This window comes from Dunckerocampus dactyliophorus, chromosome 2, assembly GCF_027744805.1.
Source record: "Dunckerocampus dactyliophorus isolate RoL2022-P2 chromosome 2, RoL_Ddac_1.1, whole genome shotgun sequence".
Classification (NCBI taxonomy): domain Eukaryota; kingdom Metazoa; phylum Chordata; class Actinopteri; order Syngnathiformes; family Syngnathidae; genus Dunckerocampus; species Dunckerocampus dactyliophorus.
This window is the reverse complement of record NC_072820.1, coordinates 19,932,609-19,957,926: the sequence shown is the minus strand read 5'-3', so window position 1 is coordinate 19,957,926 and position 25,318 is coordinate 19,932,609. Positions and strand designations below refer to the sequence as shown.

General features: G+C 40.7%; 1 protein-coding gene across 2 annotated transcripts in view; it reads right to left on the bottom strand.

Moving 5' to 3' along the window:
* Positions 1-25,318, bottom strand: part of LOC129168865 (receptor-type tyrosine-protein phosphatase N2-like) — a 103,330-nt gene that overhangs the window by 45,036 nt on the left and 32,976 nt on the right. For both annotated transcript variants that reach the window (XM_054754620.1, XM_054754629.1), the window contains one exon: positions 16,735-16,799. In XM_054754620.1, coding sequence (XP_054610595.1) covers positions 16,735-16,799 — 65 coding nt within the window. The remainder of the gene's footprint in view (positions 1-16,734; positions 16,800-25,318) is intronic.

Below are 25,318 nucleotides of genomic sequence, written 5' to 3'. Positions count from 1 at the left end.
GGCCTCATGGCATGATACGGTGACCCTCCACCCTACCCCCCAGGGACTCATATATACAACATACAGTCGCCAAGTTTGAGGGACGATGAGGACAGCTCCTTGACAAGAAGATAATCATGCTCTTGGTGAATACTGTGCAGCATGAATGTCAAAAACATTTTCTAAATCCACACGTATTTTTTGAAAACGGCTTCCAGAGTGGGAAAATCTGAAAATGCTGGCTTGTCGTTTCCTTACAGACGGCCGAACCACTGTTTTCCAGAAACGATGACGTCACAAACCCGTTGCCGTCACGTGACCAGAAGTGAGCTTTGAAAACAAGCCAACATAATATCTGAATATTTCGATGGGCATGACTCTCCCCAGTCGACATTCGCCTGATATTTCGTTGTTTTATTCTTCAAAATGAATCGTAGATGTAATTCCACTTTGTCGTAAATGAGCCTTGGAAACCGGAAGACAATGGACTTATGCGCATGCATTCTTTCTTCTTCTATAGTTTGGTGTGTCACGTGGTTCCCTCTGTGTGACTGTTTACAGCGCCACACGTAGGTGTTGAGGTGTTCCAGTGATCCGTTCCCGGTTGGATGCAATCCGGCACAGTGTAGACAAAATTTTTTTTCAACCTACCAAAAAAAAATATCCCAAGAACGTTCCTATGTGGACAGCGCCTTAATTAGTGCAGAACATGAAGAAAAGATCCTTATCATGTAATTTTATAAGACTAATGTGCCGCCTCATTTTATGACCAACTTAAGCAGATTTATTATCTGATGAACATCCCAAATTAATTTTACTACAAGGACAAAACACACAAAAGGACTAAAAAGAGGTCAAAAAAGTTAGTTTTCATTAAGAATGTAATTGCTTTGTTTCTACAACTGTGAAGGGTACCGAAATAACTGTTCCTTCCCACTTCTTGGTCTGTTGTCCTAACAAGCACACTGGTAGGTAACTAAAAGGTATAGCTATTAGTGGACAAAGAATGATTTCTTTAAGATTGTAGACCTGCACAAAATTGGAATGGACTGCAAGATCACCAACAAGAAAGAGACCACTATTGGTGCAATCATTTAGAAACGGAAGAAATACAAAATTACAATATTAACTAAGTAATTAACAATAACAATGATTAAGTAACTGTATTAATAACATCACCCTCGCTCTGGAGCGCCATGCAAGATTTCACGTGGCGCGGTAAGGATGATTGTGAGAAAGGTGAGGGACCAGCTCAGAATGGCGAGAGATGAGCTGGTTAATAATGTCAAGGGAGTTGGGAGCTCAGTCAGCAAGAAAGGCATTAGTAACACACTTTGCTGTAATGAATTGAGATGCTGCAGTGCCCGCAAGGTCACCCTGCTCAAGAAGACACATGTACAGACCCGCCTGAACGTTTGACCATCAACACCAGAATGACTCACACAAGGCATGGGAGAATCTGAGGTAGTCACATGAAGGCAAATTGGAGCTCTTTTGGCATCAAGTGGACTGGACATGTTTGGAAGCAGAGAAATGGTGAATATGAGCCCAACAACCTCATCCCTATACTGTCAAACATGGATGTGTAAACATTCTGCTTTGGGGATGGTTCTCTGACCCAATTCCTCCTGAGATGTGTGTAACTCTGGTGAACAACTACAAGAAACGTCTAACGTCTGTGCTTAACTAGGCTTTCTCCACTGAGTACTTTTAATTTATTGATATTTCATTATTTTATAACCTTTTTAAATTCAGTCTCTCTCTTTTAAAATAAACATAGTCTAAAAATGATGTATTGTTCTTATTTTCAATAAAATATAAATTTGTTTTCTACACTGTACGTTCTACAATGAGTGGACTGACATGAGTGCGCAGGATGCACGTGTAATATTGTTTTCTTATGACCTGCAGAGCAAACCCTACAAAATGTCAGCGACCCTGCCGAAGAAGGAGGGGTGCTCTCCCCGTTCTCTGTGCAGCATCATTTAGTTCTCCATCCGTCAAAGTCACTTCTTGTTTTCACCGAATCAGCGGCGAGGTCACAATTTTCACAGCAGGATGCCGCAGCGCGAGAGAACTACAATATTTTCCACACACACAAAAAAAAAACCTGCATAATTATTCATCATTATCTGCACCCCACCGGTCCTCACTCATGTCATCACCATGACAACCAACCCCCAAATAACCCACCCGCCCCTCTGATGCTGAAGCCCAGCAGGGACCGCCTCCTCTGCTAAACATGGCTGCCAGACGCTACTGTAGCAGGAAAACAGCGCTGCTGCTCAAGGACTCTCTGAGCAACATTTACTTATTTTACTGTTAGCCTCTTTTTAACTTAAAATGATAGACCACATGTTAAGAGTGAAAACAAGTCTGCCTTCCATTCCATGTGGAAGTGGTAATGTTTTGGCTTCTTACTTTTTCTTTCTTCCCCACTCAGTTTGAAACACTTTCTTAAGCTAACAATTAGTAAATTGGAGAGGCTAACTAGTTAACTCGGTAGCTTGCTATGCTGGCGGCAGACGTCTCTTATGTCCCTGCGGTGATTGCTTCGTGTGCACAATGTGCGTGTGTAAATGTATATAATGTAGTTTTAATGAGTAGCCTTGACACATCCAATATGGCGGAGATGTTGACGTACGGCTCAGTGCTCGATGCGGCGTCTACGTATATATGTCTGTGGGTGTAAAGGTGACTACAGGGTGTTATTTCTTGTCTACAGGCTCTAAAACCGTACTGAGCACGTAAGGGCATTTAGATCAACAATACTATCTGCCCAAATGGCTGGACAGGACGGAAAAAAAAAAAAAATCAAACAGGTTTTCTATTCTCTAACTACAAAAATATTCAGTTTATTAATATTGAATCCTACTTTGTGAAAATTCACTTATCGTGGCTGGGTCTGGAACCAATTAACCGCGATAAAGGAGGGACGACTGTACATCCATTCATTTAAATATGGACTGCCACAAATAGATTTGTCGCCACCTGTATGCCCTCAGTCATAAACACATGTAACTCTGCTTGTTAACACACCTCATGTACGCCTAATCTGCTGGACAATAAGAAGATGTACCAGGAAGGATCAGTGTTGCAAACATAGCGACTTTGTTGCTATATTTAGCAAGTAATCAGACCGTTCTAGATACTCTTTTTGAAAAAAGTGACTCTCGACAATTCTAATCAAGAGACTTTTGGGGACTAAAACGGGGAGGCTTTGAGTGGCAAAGGTATAGATGTGTGTTTTGAAGTTAAACACCACAGCAATATGTTTCTATTTGCTAGATTTATTAAAGCAGTAGTTACATCCCGATGAACATGTTACCACATGCACGGGCTCCGTAATTTTTAAGAAACTTGTTGGCCAAGGCCAGCACGTAGAGGAAGTAGGGTATCAGAGCGGTTGCGAGTGTGTCGTACTTAGGGAGCAAGTGATTCGTGACACCCACGTGCTTGCCGCTCCCCCTCTGTGCATGCTAGGTGTGCTTCATGTAAGGCTGTCGTATGTTTCAATCAATGGGGACATACCGTGCGTGGGCATTGTACCAGACTTTTGAAGCCCATTCATTTCGATTGTAAGATGGGCGTACTGGCTTCTGACGGCACCTATGGCGATCGTGACCGGAAGAATCAGAGTGTACAGCGGGAAGAGCCGCCCGCCGTGGCCGGGTAATGTGCCACCGTGCATCCACGGAGGTCGGGCGAACATGACAGTGTAAAGTTGGAGGAGTCGCCCGCCGAGGGAGGAGCCGCTGCCGTGGCCGGGCAATGTACAGAATGTACTTTTAAACTTACAACACTTGCACTCCTCCTTTGCTGTGCTGTTGCAACCTGGCTGCGTCCTACGGGCTTTGCATGCTGTCTGCCTGTTTGAAAATCTGTGTGGGCAATGTGATGTGTCTCTTGCGATGTTCCCCATTTTTGCCAGCACGTACGTTGGGATGTAACTCTACCTTAAGCTATGGCAGCGTCGGAGAAATTATAGGTTTCACTTTTGCGTCTCATAGCACAAAACTGTGGTGTGGTGGAAAAAACATCATCAATGAAACAAAAACAAACATGTGGGGTTTCTAAAACAGACTCTGACATGAAAGCAGGTATCGTTCTTCTCAAAGAGCAGCAGGTGATTTTGTGGGCCTCTTCACCATCTAAAAGCACTCACAGGCAGCTTGGTCATTAAAACAAATATGACAAAAAATTCAGTGGTTGTAAACATGTTTTGTATACTTTTCATGTTTTTTTACTCAGTATTTGTCTCCCACAAAGTTATTTCTCTCTTCTACAGTATGATTTAAAATGTGTTTTTTTAATCATATGCTATTATGTCATCGTTACTTTTGTATGTAATTGTCATGGACGCCTTTCATATTTAAAAACAACATTATGACTAACATTTTGCAGCGAGGAAGCACAAGAGGTTGCAATGACATCCAAACTTTCCAAATTCATCAAAGTCAGCTGAAAGAAAAAAAAAACATCTAACTTCCCCTTCTTCGGACAGCAGTGGCATGTTAAATGTATTACACATGTGTTGCATCACCAAAAAAAAAAACAAACTTGCAAGTGAAATATCTGTAGGCTGATTCATGTTGTTGTAAACAGAACACGTGGCCACAGACAATAATGTGTATGTTTATACTCTGATATGTGTTATTTTAGTGAAAGGGATCCTGTATTGCTAATTTCAGGGGATGTTAAAATGATATTGGATCCTCCGTGAAGCACTATAGTAGGTTTCTTCAGGAAAAAAAAAAAACTCACTGGATTGGTCAAGATGTGTGATTTTGAAAATATCCGTGTTGGCGTGGACATGAAAATGTCTTTGAACTGCCCCAAAATGTCGTCATTCTTGACTAATACGTCTTGAGTCAAATGAAGACGTGAAGTCTTGGATGGAGCCCAGTTGGGGAAGCCCAGCAGAAGGAGGACCAGTGGCAGAGAGCCAGGTTGGTTGCGTGGCCTGTCTCTCCCCCCCCTCCTCCTGAGCCTCCGCAACCAACCAACACCTCCTCTTGCTGTCCTGGCCGTGTCCTGACTTAAGGTAACCGCTCCAATTTCACACTTTAATTTGAGCTAATGTGAGGGAGCTGGGCCAATGCTAATGAGCGTGCACGTGCTGGCGGCAAGTGCTCGCCAAGAAGGACCACCAAAACATACTGCTTGACCGGGGGCAAGGGCAGAGGGTGGGGGCAGAAGGCTGGGGCAGAGAGTATTATTATCTTTATTTTTTATTTCCCATTAGAATGAGTGCTTGAATAATAATTTGCAAACTTTGTTGTTTTTTTAAACGTTTTTTACAAGGGGCAGCATGGTTGCATTTGTGTTGCTGTGCTGTCTACTACGAGACGCTCGTGTCAACATACACATGCCACGTAACCGCCAAAACGTCAGTTAAAAGCTCAACCAAACCAATTTTAAAACAAAAGACGATTTGAACCGAGAGCACTTAAATGGGCAAATGTCGAAAACAAGCAAGCAGTCAGAGACCAGCATATGTCTGTAATCAGATATATGATTCATTTTATAAAATAAAACAAAACACTAATATGACAAACTGAGCAGCGTTTGAAAGCCAACACTTAGCCCTTCCAATGGTACAAGGACCATTCCCCTAGCGCTAAAACTCACTCCACAAGCAGCTTCATTTATTCTTATTCATTTTCACATCTCATATTTCTACAGTAACCATCAAAGTCTTTTCTTCCATACCAACATCAACTATGTAGGTCTTTTGCATGAACACTAAAATATGATTTATTTTTTATATGACTTTTTTGATGAAGCCTCTCAAACCCAGACGATATAAATGATGTGGGCGGCCACACTGATACATTTTGTCCATTAAAGATGCACTGTAGGTCAATACATGCTAAGATAGCTGGACAAAACATCTTAGTTTTGTGTTATAGCTGATATAGCAAATGATTGTAATATCTAATAATATACAGTAATCCCGCATGTATCACAGTTAATTGGTTCCAGACCCGACTGTGATAAGTGAATTTCCGCATTCCTCATTTATAATACAAATATTTTGTAGTTAGAGCATGGAAAACCTATTTACGACCTTCTAAATCCGTTTTTTAACATTATTAGAGCGCTCTAGACTTGAACTACCACCCCTATTGTCACATTTATGCTCATATTACCCAATATAGTAGACATAATAAGACTAAATAAGCCATTTAAGACATAAATAAGACTTGTGCGTGCTGCTATAAAAGTGTTCCCCAGGAGAGTTGAGTGGCGGGCGGACAGGAAGTGACGTCATCGGTTCCGAGTTGAGTTTTAGCTTACTGTGGGTTACAGCCGCACCAGTAGCTTGTGTTTTCATAAGGGATTTTTATTAGGAATGATTTTGTCTGTTGGGAGAGAATTCAAAACTGAAATAAAAGCCTGTTGTTCCAGGCTCAACATCAAGTCTGATGCTTGTTTGACAGTAACATTACTACAGTAACATTACTGACACCTAGTGACCAGGGCACATATCATTCACAGCGTCTTTGAATGTATCTTCTGAATGGCATTTTAGTTCATTTAGCCTTTTTTATGCTTGAAAATGCTTAATTTAGGAAAAAAAGATATTGAAGTTTTTGACTAATAATAGGCTGTATTCAACCACAAAACAGCAACAGCAATTATTTATTCATTAACGTAGCCCGGTGGCAACATTGAAGTGATATTACATAAGTGTCGCCCGGAGCGGAGCAGTAAACCGATCAACCGAAGCTAAGTAGCCAGCAAGCAGTTGATGTTTCAACGGTCTAAATTTTTGGAAGTGACGTTTCAGCGATCTCAATGTTCTGCAAGACCCACAGTAACGGGCCTGCAATGAGTTTTTCTATTACACTGTATGTCAACTTGGTGGCATTGCATATTAATTTAGAATCATCCACTTAAGTGGATTAGGTGCAGGTTTGTGGTGTCCACCTGTATTTAAACGAACCCAAGCACCCATCGTTCTCATTGATTTACTACATACTGTAGAGTGGCAGTAAGGGTGCTACATTAATATATTTTTGAAAAACCGTGATAGAGTGAAGCCGCAAAATTTGAACCGCAAAATGGCGAGGGACGACTGTATCTCATTAATAATGAATGCATTTTGTTCTCAGAATATGTACAGTAGAGGGCCAATAAAAAATGAGCTGCGGGCTGAAAGTGGCCCCCAGGCCACACTTTGGAAACCACCGAGTTAGGTGATAGTCACGTGTATATGCTGCCTTTACAATGGGCTACTGCCACAAAGGACGATGCGAATAAAGATAAAAGTCCATCAGTATTCATATCTTCGCCCACATCAGGATGAAATGATCAGTTGGCTCAAATCTACAATTGAGTATTATCTTTTTTTCCCCCTCTCGATAGCTTGAAGCGAGGTGAGCGCTGCCATGCTAAAGCACAGTGGAATTGCTCAGGAGAACGAATACAAAAAAAAAAGAAAAATACAATCTTTTTAGAGCATTGGTGGTCTGATAAAAGCTGCCAAGGTCGGACCTGCGGCAGATTGCAGCCTGTTTGCAGGCTGGAGAGCACTTTGACGGAGGCGGATGGAGCGGTGGTGGCGGTGGCGGCAAAGGCTGCTTTTCAAGGATGCAGAATGAAGATCTTTGAGTGTGAAAGAAGATTCTCTTCTTCTCCTTCACTTCAACTCTCAGGATTTATTCTCACTCGAGCACTTACAAAATGGACGCAGAGAAGACCAACAAATCCAACAAAACACGACTACAGATGAGGCAGATGACATACATTTGCGATTGAAAAAAACATATCGGTCTAGTGTGAATATGTGCACGAAAGAATACGTAATCCCGTTCGCTACAGTGAGAAAGGACAATGTCATTTTTGTTCCTTTTAGTAAACATTTTTCTAGAGATGCTCGATATTGGCTTTTTACCAATATCTGATATATATTCAATATTGTTCAGCACGTCATTACTGATACCGACACAAACCGATTTTGATATACTGTAGACAGCAGCCCTTCCCTCACACTAATGTCATGTAATGAACATATGTGTGAAATGCATCCAGTGGCGTGACAGTGAAAGAAGAGTATTAGTGGTGGTATTAGAGTATTACTGGTGGTATTAGAGTATTACTGGTGGTATTAGAGTATCAGTGTTAGAGTATTAGTGGTGGTATTAGAGTATTAGTGTTACAGTATTAGTGGTGGTATTAGAGTATTACTATTAGAGTATTAGTGGTGGTATTAGAGTATTAGTGTTACAGTATTAGTGGTGGTATTAGAGTATTACTGTTAGAGTATTAGTGGTGGTATTAGAGTATTAGTGTTACAGTATTAGTGGTGGTATTAGAGTATTACTGTTAGAGTATTAGTGGTGGTATTAGAGTATTAGTGTTACAGTATTAGTGGTGGTATTAGAGTATTACTATTAGAGTATTAGTGGTGGTATTAGAGTATTAGTGTTACAGTATTAGTGGTGGTATTAGAGTATTACTGTTAGAGTATTAGTGGTGGTATTAGAGTATTAGTGTTACAGTATTAGTGGAAAAAGTGGCACATATTTACACATATTGTCTCAAGAAAAGTCATGAAGAAATTGTGACCAATTAAAGGAAGACATCTTACTTCCCTCTTGCATAACCAGTGCTTTAATTGTGAATTGATGCTATTTTTTGGAGGCCCTTATTTTGTTAAACGCCGTCTGACAGGATGTAACACACAGCGTTTTTATCGTGAAGGCTGGTAATGTGCTGGTTTGTCTTTGGGCTCAGCTGTGTAGTGTGACAGGGAGACGAAGCTGTGTGCTATTAGAACATACATCCCGAGTTTCATGGCTGCCGTCCTTTTGCGTGTTGAGTTTGCACGTCAGCGGACATCTTATTAAGACCCTCACTTACGCATATTTACGATCCAAAGGCCAAACGTGAAAATACTGTAATTCCAGACCGCAGACATATTCAGTGAGCTGGAAAACTTGTTGCTTTGTGGAGCACGTCATCAGTCGCGCGCATAAATCATGATCGGCAGAAAAGCCCATAACAATATGAACCGATATCTAATTTTTATGGCAATAGGAGACAGCACACACTGTTCTTCATTTCTCTGTGTGCATCACATGAACAAATAAGTAAGTTTGAGGATTATTTTTTGCATTTATAGTGTTTAATCTCAAAGATGTTATTTATATTGATGTTCCAATTCCTGCACGGCGCAGCGGTGAAAACCTGTCACTGTGAGTGGGGCTGTATCGTTGGTTGTATGTACTTTTGTACTTCAGATAGTGCTTTATCGTGATTGTTAAACTTTCCTCTTCAATTTGGTAATAAATTATTATGTACATTTAAACCATAGCCACCGTCAGGGAACAAAAAAAGTTCAAGCCATTCAAACGGAAGAATGCCAACATTAAACTGGAATAAAGGATGTGTAAGCTGATTACCTATAACTGATTATCTATTTATCAGTGCTCATGTGAAACTTTATCAAAATGTAACCATGTAAAAATACAACATTTTGACCCAGAATTACTTTAAAATTAATTAACCAATTAACTATGATGAATATTTGTAAAAGATATGTTGGATGATTGCTTATGTATTTATCAGTGCTCATGGGAAACGTTATCCAAAATGTGACTATGCAAAATACATAATTTTGACCCGAAATTACTATTAAATTAATACCAATTAATTGTGTTCAATATGTCAAGTTAGTTCATATCAAAAGATGTGTGTTTTTTAAGTGTGCAGGAGTAGGGGGTACATGGCTTCAGGCCAAATGTCTGTAGGGGTACGCCACTGTAAAAAGTTTGGGAACCACTGACTTAGGTGATTCATTCGTCTCCGTAGAAACATGGACCCAGGACCTCGTACAGTTAATACTATATACTATAATGATGAGGGCAGTGAGTATGAGCCCCAGAACATCTGCTGATCTCTTCAAAAGGTCAACAAATGATCTACGTGCTCGAGTGTTTGCGGTAAAATAAAAAGTATTCCTCCAGTGGAATATTTAAAAAGAAGAGAACACAACATTCTGTTCACCTGACACGTGACTGACACTTCGTGAAGCGACACCGGCGCATGAAGCAAGCAAAACATCGCCTTTGTGTCGTTTTCTTTTGGAAAAGTAGTGAGCCGGGTTTCTGTTGTTTGTTGTCATGCACACAACTCAAGGTCGTCACGGATGAACGGGAAGGACGCTTCCACAATGTTAGAATAAAAAAAACACATTCTCTATGTGACCGTGTGCCTTTTCGTGTGTTTATGTGTTTGTGCTTAAACTTCTCTTCAAACTGAGCTACACTTGCAGAAGATGGCCATCTTTGCACAATCACGTTCAAATTACAATCACATTAAAAGTGTTCTTGTAATGTACACAATGGTTCCATCTATTCATTAGCAGAGAACTGAGCCTTGTGGAACGCTTCACGCCACTGGAACTTGATAAGTATGCCATTTTAACTTTAACACAATTCGGCCGCATGTTTAATTCTTTGTTAACGTTTGACAAATATCGGAGACCATACGGATTATACTGTAACTGTCAAATTCATAGATAGATGAATAGACATGACACAAGCAATAAGTACAATGAAAGGAAATCAGTGTTTCCCATACATTCATTTATTTGTGGCGGCCTGCCACTAATAAATTTGGACCACCGCAATTAGATTGGTGATAGAAAACGATGTAATATACAAGGCACACCTACGTGTGGCGCTGTGGACGGGCATGCAAACGGAACCACGTGACACGCCAAACCATAGAAGAAGAAAGAACGAATGCACATAAGTCTGTCATCTTCCGCTTATGAAAAGTGGAATTACTTCTGCGAGTCATTATGAAGTATAAGACAATAAAATATCAGGAGAATGTCAACTGAAGTGAGGCGACGGTAAGTCGGTGACGTTATCGTTTCCGTATTCCCTGTATACACGGCAAGGACAAGCCGGCATTCTCAGATTTTCCCACTCTGGAAACAGTTTTCAAAAAATACAGTTTCAGGTCAGCCAGAACGCGTACGCGTATGGATGAGAGGCTGAAACAATAAAATACTTTGCCGTTTTGACCAGAAAACTTTTCTGTGTGGATGGCTCCTGACATGAAAGCATGTATCTCTCTTTTCTACGAGCAGGTGGTGTTGCTGTGGCTTGCCAAGCCATGCCGACAGAAATCGAGTGTTTTTGCTGCACTGAGTGACATACAGTGTTAGCATCGATGGAAAAGCGTTCCGTGTATGGCGAGGAGGACATTGCTCCAAGAGATTGCATCAAGGACAAATAATTGTTAGCGCTAACAAACCCTGCAGTGATAGAAAATCTTTTTCCACCTACCCAAAATAAAGTGGAATAGACACCCCAGACCAGCTGGACCTTCAAGTAAGTCACCATGATGTTGATTGTGATACATGGAGCACATAGAGCATGATATCCCAACACAGTCCATCTAGCTGTGTACAAACAAAATATGGAATGTAGGCTAATACTTTACAGCTAATTGGTTGTCTATTAGTAGTTGTTCCTAGTCAGTACAGATTGGTGTCCTTTCGCATTATTTTCAAATGGACCCGTTACGTCTCGGTAGTGGCGTGAGGCGCTACGTCACTACACCATAAAAATAGTTCTTTGTGTTAGCTGCTACAATAATAGTGTCGCTTCTAGCTTGGTTTATATACAGGTCCGTTATGTAAATAGAACATTGTTGGTGTTTTTATGGATTTTTTTTTTTAGGGCTTTATAGTCGAAATGCGTGTGTCCCATTATGTGCATTGTTTGCTCCCACATACTGGTTGTTTTTTCAGCTGTTATTCTCTCTTCAGAATGCGCAGAAAAGAGAGAGACATGTGTGGTCATTTTCCACATAAGGAATGTGGTTGATGGCTAAATTAAAAAAAAAAAGTGTTTTCCTTTAACATATTTGTGTGATTTCCATGTTTTTACTCATTTTTTGCCTCCCACAACATTTTACCTCTCTCCTACAGCATCCATTACAATGCAATTACAATGCAAATATGCCATGGCCAATCATGCAAAATAAATGGTGATGTCATTACAGTAACTCCATCACCAACAATATATTGAAGTCGTACGGGAACCACTGAAAATATATATTTAACACCAGCAAATACGTTGAATTGGAAAAATAATTTAGTCATATAGATTTTGACTGATTTATATTGATTTATTTACACAAAAAAGGTTGTTTACTACATATTTGTTCATTTGTTAGTTAGCGGGACCACTAAACTACTAACATATGTACAATGGTAGGGCCCAAAAACATGACAATTTATTTTAGTACATTATTCTGACATCAGGTCGTGTTGTCTCATGAATAAAACATGAATGTTAATAGCAGAAATTTGACAAAAGCAGGGGATGCTGATCATAATGTGGATGGTTTGGTCTTGGTTCAGGTCTGCACACGACTGCATTTCAATTGGCTAAACAATCAGTATATGGCACAGGTGCACGTGATTGTGTAGAATCATACATTTCATATGCAAGGCAACCAAACTGTTGGACAAGCAGCTGTAGATATGATGCAGCCATGATGCTGACGTTTCCTACAAAAAGGGAGGGGGCGGGGCGCTCATGCTTTGAGCCCTTGGGTGCCAACAGACCTCAGTGAGGCCACCCGGGAAGAACCAGGCCCAGGAAGCAGCATCTGTGCACACGGCAGCGGGCCTCACGGCCAGAAAGAACCTTTAGCTGACGATGCTGCACAGTGTGACATCATGATGATGATGATGATGATAATGAGCTGCGGGCATTCTATGACGTGTCCTCTCATCACATGTTCCACTCAGAGCTTCTAAGAGCTCTCAGAGCTACGTTTGAAGTGAGAATGCATGGAAACATCTGTGGTGGTGGACAACAAGCAGTTAAACACTCAAAACATCTGAGATATTCCAGCTTGCATCGGGCCTGCAGGCTGCCTAGCATATGAAAAGGTCTTGACCAGAGGAGACAAAGCAGATGCTCTAATTACTTTTTTCAACAATTCGTATCACGATTCGTGGTTGCTGATACAATTCAAGAACGATTTTGGTTCATTTATGACGATACGATTCGAAACGAATCAGTAACTTTTTTGCCAAAAATTCAACCAGTGTGACTGGAAACTGGACAGTGCGCAGGTCAAGTTTCCTAGATTCACATTGCTTTTTGTAAGGGAATCAGGTATGAATTATCAATAATGCTGACATACTTCAGAATAAACTATCAATGAATACAAAAAAAATTGTTAAAAATGCAATACAAACATGGGATGAACAGAGGTTGGTATAGCTTGCCATGATGAATTATTTACTTTAAAAAGCACAATCCAAACCTGCACTTTGCACCCTAAGGTGAGGGACACTATGCAAATTCCTCAGCAAATGAATGTGATATGGTATCTTCAATTAGGTGTTGAAAATTTCTCACCTGTACAGGCCAATGGTAGCAAGGGCTTTTTTTGTGCTGATAATCCCCTTGATCAGAGCAGCCATTTGAAAGAGCGGTGCAGCAACTAGCAAGTAATGTGGCCTCCTTGTACCTTTTGCTGCTGAGAGGGTCGGGATGGGTCCTCCATCTCGATGACGTGTTTAACAGAGACACTGAACAGTGGTGTGGTGGGTTTATGATAATACGTTTTGATAATGATGAAACCAAACCGGGAGAGCAAATAGATACTTCACATGTGAAGTGATTGCAGATGGCGTTCAGCAGTGTAAGGAAACGTGGTCATGCAAAAGAAGAATACATAAGAAATGCGAGTGTAAATGTGTGACAAAAGGAATAAACGGTCACCAAAAATTATGGCTTCCCAGCCTTTCCTCTGTCCTTCCTCCTCCCTGGCACAAGCAAGTGCGTGCCATTTATTGCTTCCGCGTACGTAAGCGTATGTTTTTTCTGGTGAAAAGTATGATAAAATGTGTGTAAATTAGATTAGTTTATGTCTCTGTAAATGAGTGTTTGGAAACGAGGTATAAGGTAAAGCCTGACTGCACTACAGTATATGGGGGCAGTCCTAGTTCTGTAAACTACTGACTGTTGTTGAGTACTTTTATTTTTTTGTACGTTGTCAATATTTATTTTTCTAACACTCACATTCATTTGCCTGAGTTGGTTGTTTTTGCAAACCTTTATTTGTAATGTTAGTCACAATTATATTGTGTGAGAATATTTGTTGAAGAGAATGATATATGAATGATTGACAGTTTACCTTACCAGTGTCGACTTGTACATTGTGTTGGTTTTTTATACATTGAGGTCCATTTTGTGTTGAGCTGTTTAAACACCTCCCCCAGTTTAGTAAACAAAAATGTGTATAGAGCAAACATATTATCCAGCCTAATGTTGATAGATGTATGAAAACTTTAAAATGATCTTTCAAAGGTACCCTTATTACAGATAAAACTTATTTCTATCTGCAATTAACAGCAATTTATTACAATTTAACTATGGACAACATGTGATTAACTGCGACTCAATATTTAAATCGATTGACAGCCCTATTAAAAAACTTTTTTACAGTAGAATGTTGACAACGGGTTTTCGGTGCTCTAACTACAAAAATATTCCATTTATAAAGAAGGAAACCCACTCTAAGGAAATTCACTTCTCATGGTCGGGTCTGGAACCAGTTAACCGCAATAAACAAGGAATTACTGTCATTACTAAATGAAACATTATAATGTTTCATCGCTAATATATGTCAATGTACCCAAAGCAGGTAAATATATGATGAAGATACATATCAAGATTAGCATTGCTTTGACGGCTTGGAACAGTACAACATTTTTTCCCAAAGCTGCGGGCCACGAATGCACTTTGGACAACTCTTCACTACATCTTTTATATGTATGACAGAACAGGTGCAGGTGGAGCAGAGCAGAGTGCCTTGATGTAATATGATGTAATATCCATGGCACCATCGTGTGTCCAACACAGACAAACACCTGCATGTCTTACTAAAATGAAGAATTGAGGGACAATTAAGTATTGATTCACTGATCAACTCCAATGTATGTAATAGTTGTAAATGTACATTTTCCAGATCCAAAATGACACAGGAGTGTGGCTAAAGTGTATAAATTAAGTGTCAATGATAGAAAAGTCGAACCTTCAGCAGTGATGAGACATGTTAGACACATTTTAGACTTCTCCTTCCCAAGGCAGGTGTTTCCATCCCTCATAATTGCTTCTTGTTCTCAACACTGACACCCTCTTCGCACCTGAGCCCAGCCCCTCCCCCAGACTTCTCCAAGCAAGCCACCTTGACTTTGACACGTGGCGTCATCAGTGCAGACTAACTCCTGGATCGATAGGCCAGTGCAGTTTGTCCACAACAGAGGGGCTGGAGAATAGCAATGAAGCTCTGAAGGTGTACACTGATGTTTCTTACCTATTTCATATTTTTTGTGAATATACATCGGCCACATACACCCTACTTTTCGTGCTATTCAATTTTCCACGACAATTTGATGAAATTTTGTCCGAGTTTTGGTACATCGCCTTAGTTTTGGCATCAGGTGCCCAAAAACAGCATCCCACGCCTGGTGATTCTATGCTTTTTATATTGAGTAAGACTGCCAAATAAGCTGCCATGGGGCCAAAGAAAGTTTTGAGAAACACTATTGAATTGTGGCATACACATGCCTGGAGAAGCTCATCAAAAGAATCATCAGCAATCAAGGAAGCTCATGTTGGGAAAGGGGTGTTAACAAAATAAAAATCACAAATAATCGAAGATGTTGAGAAGTCCTTATGGAGTGGGATTCCCCTTCCAAACAATAACCTCTCCTCCTCCCTCTCACCTCTTTGCCGCGAGTGTTCAATAAAGGTAAAGGCAAAGTAAAATGTTCATTTATCATTTCTTTAGTCATTTATATTTATTTGTCCTTGTTTTCTGTATGCAAAACAATCATTTTTCTCCATAAAATGTATTTTTTTGATAATATTTGTGGTGTCATGATTCATTGGATTTACATTATTTCTTATAGGAAAAATTGCTTTGTTTTTTTTCACACTTTAGTTTTCATCTGACCTTTTTGGAAACCGATGTATCACTCTATTTACTATCATTTCATGTCATCTTCGATTCCTACCAATTGCAATTAGTTTATTTGGCCAATAGGGCACTTGCGATTGTGCTCCCTGAGTTCTGCCCAGCAACAAGGGGTTGCAATGTGTCACGTGGCCAAGAAACAAGCAATTCTGTTGATCTATGCTACAGCTATGGCTAGTGATATGATAATGTACATCAGGGGTGGCATTTTCTACATTGCTATTGATAGATACATTGGAAAAAAATATATATAGGGCCCTGTCTACATAGGAACGTTGTCGGGACTTATTTTTTTGTCGGGTTGAAAAAAAATCATGAGAATGTCGAGTGAGGTGAGTCATGTCCGTTGAAATATTCAGATATTATGTTAGCTTGCCGTCAAAGAGTACTTGTGGTCACGTGACAGTGACGGGTATGTGATGTCATCATTTCTGTAAAACAGTGGTTCAGACATCTATACGGAAACGACAAACCGGCGTTTTCAGATTTTCCCACTTTGGAAGCCGTTTTCAGGTCACCCAGAATGCCGTTTCCGTGTGGATGAAAGGCTGAAAGGATAAAATGCTTTGCTGTTTTGACCTGAAAATGTTTCCGTATGGATAGCCCCTAAAAACGTACTGTAGTTCTCTCTACTTATAAGTAGCAGCGCCCACCACTTTTTGATCATGTAACGATAACACTAATTGTACTTTTTTGTGTCACGTCAAAGTCATAGACAACTTTACTTACATCTGCGACTCCCGCCTCCAGGATAGTGAGATTGGCTTCCTTCTCCAGTGATGCTTTCTGCTCAACTGCACACAGGAAGAAAGAGTCATTAACGTGCTGAGCAGCATTTAGTGTCACAAACTCAACATGAAGTCTGCATCACAACAAACATGCTGCCAACATAGCTGGATGCAGGACACTTTTAAATGCAACTTCACTGCATGGAGGCAAGCCTTGATGTCTTGCTTACCAGCTAAATTAGACAGAACGAACATTTGTGGACACAAATGAGCTAAAAGCGTAGCATGTTTGACTAAATATCGTTTATTCCAACACCTTTTCACACATATTCATCTTCTTTCTTCCATTAGCCTAAAGGGAAACAAAGCGATGCTGCTCAAGTCATGACTCGCAAGGATGCTATGCATCCATGGCCGTCTCTTGTGTCCTTGCAGTGATCCCATAGCCTGCGCATTAGCAATGTGGTGTAAACAAAGAATAATAGGAGTGTAAAGGTGATGACAGAGGTGTTATTTCGTGTCTACATGGCTCTAATAATGCTAAAAAATGTAAACATGTTTTCTATCCTCTAACTACAGAAATAATTCTTTTATTAACATCATACTTCATGGAAATTCACTTCTCGCGGTCCAGTTGGGAGCCAATTAACCGCGATAAACGAGGGACGACTGTAGCAGTCCGCCACAAATAAATTTGGCGCCACCGCTTTACTTTTATTATAATGCACCTGATCTGCCAGAGAGTAGGAATACTTAGCAGGATAGATAATTGTTGCCTACTTACAGATTTTGTTGCAATATTTAGAAAGAAATCAGACCTCTATAGATTCTCTTTTGAATTAAAAAGCAACTAGCAACAAATCTAGCTAAGAGACTTATGGAGACTGATATGAAGCACGTATCGCTCCCCTCAACCAGCAGTCGCTGTGCTGCTGTGAGGCCCTCCTCCATCTAAAAGCACTCACAGGCAGTTCCGTCTTGTTTGTGACGTTTACAAAAATGACAAACAGAAGGAAGTTCATTTGTATTTCTATATGTATTTCGTTGCTTTTCATGGTTTACTCCATCCATCCATCCATTATTTGGTTATTATTTTTATTTATCCAGGCTGCGGGGGCAGCAGTCTCAGTAGGAAAGTCCAGACCTCTTCCAGTTCCACCAGGAGGACACCAAGGTGTTGCTAGGCTAGTTGTAAAACATGATCCCTCCAGCGTGGACATCTGCTCCGGTGCCTCCTCCCGGCTGGGCATGCCCGGAACACCTCACCGGGGAGGCGTTCAGAAGGCATCCGGACGAGATGCCCGAGCCACCTCAACTGGCTGCTCTCGATGTGTAGGAACACTTGCTGTACACTGAGCTCCGCCCGGATGACCGAGCTCCTCATCCTATGTTTTTACTCACTTTTTGCAACTGTGTCATGGCCAATTATGCAAATTTTTATTTGCATAATTACATCATCTGCGTTCAAATCTCTGTTTGGGCATCTCTGTGTGGCATTTACATGTTCTCCCTGTGCGTGCGTGGGTTTTCTCCGGGTACTCTGGTTTCCTCCCACATTACAAAAATATGCATGCTAAGTTAAGTATGAATGTGAGTGTGAATAGTTGCTTGTCTATACGTGCCCTGCGATTGGTTGGCGACCAGTCGAGGGTGTACCTCGCCTCTTGCCCAAAGTCAGCTGGGATAAACTCCAGCATACGCCCGCGACCCGAGTGATGAGTAACCGCGTACAAAATGAATGAATGGGGGGAAATCATTACGTCAAGAAGCCACATGAACATGAACCAGCTTCTTTATTCTAGAACCAGAACTTGTTTCTAACTGTCTTAACAAGAGTCAGCGCAACCTGGACCGTCGTGTCCTGTCCGCTCCTTCGAGTGGGAACGCCAACCCACATTCGCGTCTCTCTGAGCTTTATTTCCCAAAAGCCAATCAAGACTCTGCCTCTAAAAAAGCAGACCATGTTGTTTGGCGTCCTGATGGACACACTGACATTTGTGCCAGAGAAAATAAGATGTAATATGACAAAATGGCGGCCTGGCAGCCACTCTGATAAAAGGAAATTGTCTATAATCAGATTACCCTTTTTTCACGCCTGTTTCCAGAATATTCCATCTTTACTTGTCGCTCTTTGAAAATGGAAAAACGGGCCCGAAGGAAGCAAGGAAAACCTAATCTATTTCTTTATTTTCCCTCCAAAACACACACAGGCGCTTCATTTGTCACGCGAGCGGCCGCTGTCCCGAGTTGTGCTTTATGTTAACTCAATGTATCGGAGGCGCCGAGAGGGGAAAACACAGCGAGAAACGCCTCGTTTTTCACCGTTGACAAAAGGGAAAGTCCCGGGCCGACAGAATGAAGCCCTGGCAGCACCACTGGGTCATTATTTCCACCATTAAGCACCCGGGCCGCCCCCGAACCCCCGCAGCCTTACGGCCACATCTCAGGAGCCATATAATGAGAAGAAAACAACGGCCATCCCTCAAACGCCAAGGCGGGGGGAGCAGTGCCGCACCGTCGCCACGGCGACAGCACGGGATGTAATCACATTAGTTGATCACCGCAGCCGACGTGCAAATGACAATAAATCACTAGCAGCTTTGCCGCCTCCTTCTTACACGCTCATCGACAACACTCAACCTGTGAACGTAGGCAAATCTACTGACAAACTATATAATAGCTAAAATTCAAATAACACACCATGACAGCAGGACTGTACAGCACAGACCTCTGCTAAGGCAAAACACCGGAGAGTCTTTGCTTCATGAAAACACTCTTTGTTATTAATGAATTTACGGCGTTTATTTTACTATTTCTTACTATTCTTAATGGTGCCTGGTTTTCATGCAAATAGGCAATATGCATCATTTAAAAAAATCAATTAAGTAAATAAATAATTATTATTTTATTTACTGATACTATTTTCAACAGTCCCTGGGTGTCTATATATATGTATATATATAACGGCGACTCATCTAAGAGGTCACAAAAGACCCCACAACAACATCCAATGAACCGCAGGCCTCACTTGCCTCAGTTAAGGTCAGTGTTCATGACTCCACCATAAGAAAGACACTGGCCAAAAACAGCCTACATGAACAGCCTACATGAGTTCCAAGATTAAAACCACTGCTGAACAAAGCGAACATTAAGGCTTGTCTCACTTTTGCAAGAAAACATTTTGATGGTCCCCAAGATACGCTGTGGTGTGCTGAGACAAAAGTTGAACTTTTTGGAAGATGTGTGTTCTACTACATCTGGCGTAAGAGTAATGCATTTCAAAAAAGAACATCATACCAACAGTAAAATATGATGGTGGTAGTGTGATGGTCTGGGGCTGTTTTGCTGCTTCAGGACCTGGAAAACTTGTGGCGATAAATGGAACCATGAATTCTACTGTCTACTAAAAACTGAAGAAGATGAAACAAAGTTGGGTTCTGCACCTCTGAATGGCTGAAGAAAAACAAAATGAAGACTTTGGAGTGGCCTAGTCAAAGTCCTGACCTGAATCCTATTGAGATGCTGTGGCATGACCTTAAAATGGTGGTTCGTGCTTGAAAACCCTCCAATGCGGCTGAGCTACAACAATTCTGCAAAGATGAGTGGGCCAAAATTCCTCCACAGCGCTGTAAGAGACTCATTGCAAGTTATCGCAAAAGCTTGATTGCAGTTGTTGTTGCTAAGGGTGACCCAACCATTTATTAGTTTTAGGGGGCAATCACTTTTTCACATAGGGTCATGTAGGTTTGGATTTTTTTTCTCCCTTAATAATAAAAGGTTTCATTTTTTGACTAATATTTACTTTTATTTATTGATATTTACATTTATTTGATGATCTGAAACATTTACGTGACAAACATAAAAAAATAAGCAATCAGGAAGGAGGCTTTTTTTACACCGCTGTATATACGTCATTTTTTAAAATTCAATTAAGTAAATAAAATTATTATTATTTTTTTTTTTTACCAATACTACCCTAAACGGTCCTTGAGTGTCATACATAGTTCAGAATCAGGAGTCACATACACACTATTAGCAATAGGGCTGGGTTGTTTTAGCCAGTCATTCTTCTGATTCAGCTAGCCGGCGTACAGTGACATAAGCACTTTTCTGTCGTCTGATTAGTTCATCAGAACAAAATAGCTCACAAGCTAACCCACACCCACTATGGCTGACTCAGGCTGAAATTGACATCTCTGTTGAGTAGATGTATTTTATTTAAACGTTTTATGGTTTTGACATGTGATTAAATAATTACTGAATCTGAACTGCTCCAGATGATGTTGAAGTGTAGATGTTGTAACCTTAGTGGTTCTATTTACACTCGTTACGTTTGGCTGCGCGCCAACTTTACAAGCACTCGCAATCACTGGTAAAGTTAGTCATTATTGCTCCAAGTTAGTATCCGAAATGACGGGTCAGGCATATAGGTAACGATGTATTGGAAGGTAAAGGGTTAAGTGATTCTTTGTTTATAATGGTACTGTGGGCTGTACTATGGTTGCTATATTTACCAAGTAGCGGTGCGCATCAAAAGTGAAAGGCAGGAAGTGTTTTTTACGTCATGCATGCAGGTATCTATTATGTAGGCGAGCGGGAGTGGAGCTCCGCCTCCGATCGTGCAGAAGTACCGCCGTGCAATGCTGATATGAAAGCTGCATAAACCCCTCCACCACCCCAACCCCTGACCAGCCACAGAGCCAAGAAGGCAGAGCTTGGACACAATACTCAGCTGCTCCAACTCGCATTCCTGGCAAAACACACAAGGGTGTCAAAGTGTGGACATATTAGCCATTTTTAGTTAAGTATACCCACCTATGATTTTGTTAGTAATTAAATTAATTAAAGCGATTATTTTACTTAGCTATACTATTCTAAATTGCAGCTTCCTGCTTCTGTCGAGTGCAGACGTGTATCTGCTTGCTCCTGCTTGCTTCTGTTTGCTCCTGCTTTTTTTCCACTTTGAAATCGTTTTTTTCCCCAAGTTTTGGAGATGATTGAATTTCTTCTCTTTTAAGTGAACCACGACTTTTTGGATCAATTTTTCATTTTTCCAACATATCTGACGAGCCAGCGACTACAACTCTCTCAACAGGCCCGGAGGAGTAATCCAAACAAAGTCTCCATGTGAAAGCTGTCGGATATATCAGCAAGAAATGTGTACGTTACAAGCAAGGATTTTTGCTTTAGAAACCGAAAAAGGACTTCATGAAACGCTCCCACTAGAATCCAGTGGTAATCCTCCTAAGGAAAGGGTGATAAAATTGGTACGTACAACCTAAACAATACTGTGTCTTTTCCAAGACTCTGTAAAGACGCTTACAATAGACTTGGTGCCAAGCCAAAGCCAAGTCGAAATGTTGGTATCTACAGAGATTTATCATCACCCGAAATAAAGCTACCAAACAGATTTTTACCACTGTCAGAGCCAAATGTGACTGTGTATAAGGCAGACAGAAAAACTGTGCCGAGTGTCAAGCTCAAAGATACTCTGGTGTTTGGAGACGGAGCCATATCTAACAAACATTAACAGAATTGCTACTTCCAGCTATCCAAGCGCCACTGTCTCTGGCATCACAAAACCGATACCTGGGGAACTGGCAAAACACCAAGGGGTGAAACATCTGATTGTTCATGTGGGTGCAGTAGATGTCAGAAAGCAAAAGTCTGAAACCTTAAAAAAAAGACTTTCATGAACTATTTGAGAGTCTTAATAAAGACTAATTGATAAAGATCAATCTCTTCTGGCAAGGAGAGGATCTGTTTAAAGGAAAAGGCCCACACCCGAACAAAGCGACTGACGGATAACCTCTTCCACGCTTTGGACCAGATCCTGACTCGAATCATGACTACAACCAGGAAATATGAGCATATTAGTTCAGTGCTCAGGTCTCTGCAATGGCTTCCTGTTGCTACAGATAATAGACTTGAAAACAGCTCAGCTTGTATACAAGTGGTATACATGGTCTTGCGCCAAAGTACATCTCTGACATATTAGAATCACACAAACCATCTCAAGCTCTGAGAAGCTCAGGGAGTGGTCTCCTGCGGTCTTCCAGAAGATGTGTGACAATCCTCAACTTTGGCAATGTTCACATCCAAGGTGATTTTATGTGTTTATGAAATGATTTTATGAAGTGATTTTGCCCTTCTTTTATGTAAAGCACTTTGAAATACCTTGTGTATGATTCGTGCTCCATTAATAAACTTGCCTTGCCTAAACAATCTTCACTGACAATAACTTTCATTACATTTTCATACATGAACAAACCTTTTTGAACTTACAGTATTGCGTTAAATACAAATTATTGCATTTTTTTACAACTTTGTAGTTTGTTTGAAGCCTACAACATAACCAGTAGGCTGTGTTTAGGATGAAGGTTAGAATAAATCGTTTATGCATTGATGCTATTAAAAACAAAATAAGTTTGATCAACAGCCTAATTTCAAGGTTTGAATGACTAAAGCATGTTAACATGCTAATGTTATCATGATAACACCTAGCATGATAGTGCTAAGCATCTGCTTAAGTTCATATTCATGAAAACCACAAAAAAATGGTATTAACACCTAGCATAATAGTGCTAAGTGTGTGTGTGTCTACCTATAAAACTGGCTAAAAATGCTAAATGCTACTGCTAGCATGCTAGCAATGCTAACATTAACATGCTAACACCTAGCATAATAGCGTCTACCTATGAAATTGGCTAAAATGCTATTATGCTAATATTAGCATGCTAGCAATGCTAAAATTAGCATGACAGTGCTTACAGACCCTTTCCAAAAAATTAGAATGTCATGGAAAAGTTGTTTAATTTCCATAATTCCATTCAAAAAGTTAAACTTTCATAGATTATAGATTCAGGGCCCACAATTTAAACGATTTCAAGTATTTATTGGTTTATTTTTACATAATTTGGGCTTCCAGCTCATTAATCCCATGAAAACAGGAATTCAAAAAATGAGAATACTGTGAAGAAATCAGCCCAAATTTTGCAGGGCATGAAGGTTTTAAACTGAGTATCACACACTAATCATCTACTAAACTCAAATCACCTGCACAGGCTTCCCCAGATGTCATTAAATTGCTTCAGTTTGGTTCAATTGTCTCAGTTCGATTCAATATGGGGAAGACTGCAGACATGACAACTAGCCAGAAGACCATCATTGATACCCTCCACAGGATGGGTAAGCCACAAAAGTTCATAGCTAAGGAGGCTGGTTGTTCACAGTGCTGTGTCCAAGCATATCAATGGAAAGTCTAGAGGAAGGGCAATATGTGGCAGGAGAAGATGCACCAGCAAAAGAGATGACCGTGGGCTTTAGTGGATTATCAAACAGGGAAGATTCAAGAATCTGGCAGAGATCCAGAAAGAGTGGAATGAGGCGGGAGTCACAGCTTCAAAAACCACCACATTCAGACGCATCCGGGAGATGGGCTACCACTGTCGGGTTCCTCGGGTCAAGCCATTTCTGAACCTGAGCCAACGTAGGAAGCGTCTCCACTGGGCCAAGGAGAAGAAGGACTGGACTGTTGGCCAGTGGTCCAAGGTCCTCTTTTCCGATGAAAGTAAAGTGTGCCTTTCATTTGGGAATCAAGGTCCAAGGGTTTGGAGGAAGACGGGTGAGGAACAGAACCCAAGCTGCCTGAGGTCCAGTGTGAAATATCCACAGTCCGTCATGATTTGGGGTGCAATGTCCGGTGCAGGTGTTGGTAAACTCTGCTTTCTTAAATCCAAGGTCACCGCAACAGTCTACCAGAATGTTTTAGAGGACTTCACAATTCCTTCTGCTGAGGATCTCTATGGAGATGCAGATGTCATCTTCCAGCAGGACCTGGCCCCTGCCCATACCGCCAGAAGCACCAAAACCTGGTTTGATGCCCATGCCATCACAGTGCTTGATTGGCCAGCCAACTCACCAGACCTAAACCCCATTGAGAATCTATGGGGTATTCTCAGGAGGAAAATAAGGGGCACCAGACCGAACAACAAAAAAGAGCTGACAGCAAGCATCAAGGAAATCTGGGCTTCCATAACTCCCAGTCAATGCCACAGGCTGATTGCTTCAATGCCACGTCACATCGAGGCAGTGATTAAGGCAAAGGGATTCCCTACCAAGTATTGAAGATTGACATATCGTTTTGAAAGTACCATATTTTGATTGATTTGATGTGATCCTAATTTCTTTCTTTTTTTTTTCCTGCAAAAACTGAGAAGTAAATGGTGATTTCTTCACAGTATTCTAATTTTTTGAATTCCTGTTTTCGTGGGTTTTATGAGCTGGAAGCCCAAATTACGTAAAAATAAACAAATAAACACTTGAAATCGTTTAAATTGTGGGCCCTGAATCTATAATCTATGAAAGTTTAACTTTTTGAACGGAATTATGGAAATTAAACAACTTTTCTATGACATTCAAATTTTTTGGAAAGGGTCTGTATATATGTGTTTGTGTTTATATATGTGTCTATCTATAAAGACGGCTAGAAATACTGCTATGCTAATGTTAGCATGTTAGCATGCCAACACCTAGCGTAATAGTGGTAAGAGTTTATAAAAATGTCTATCTAATAAAATGGCTAA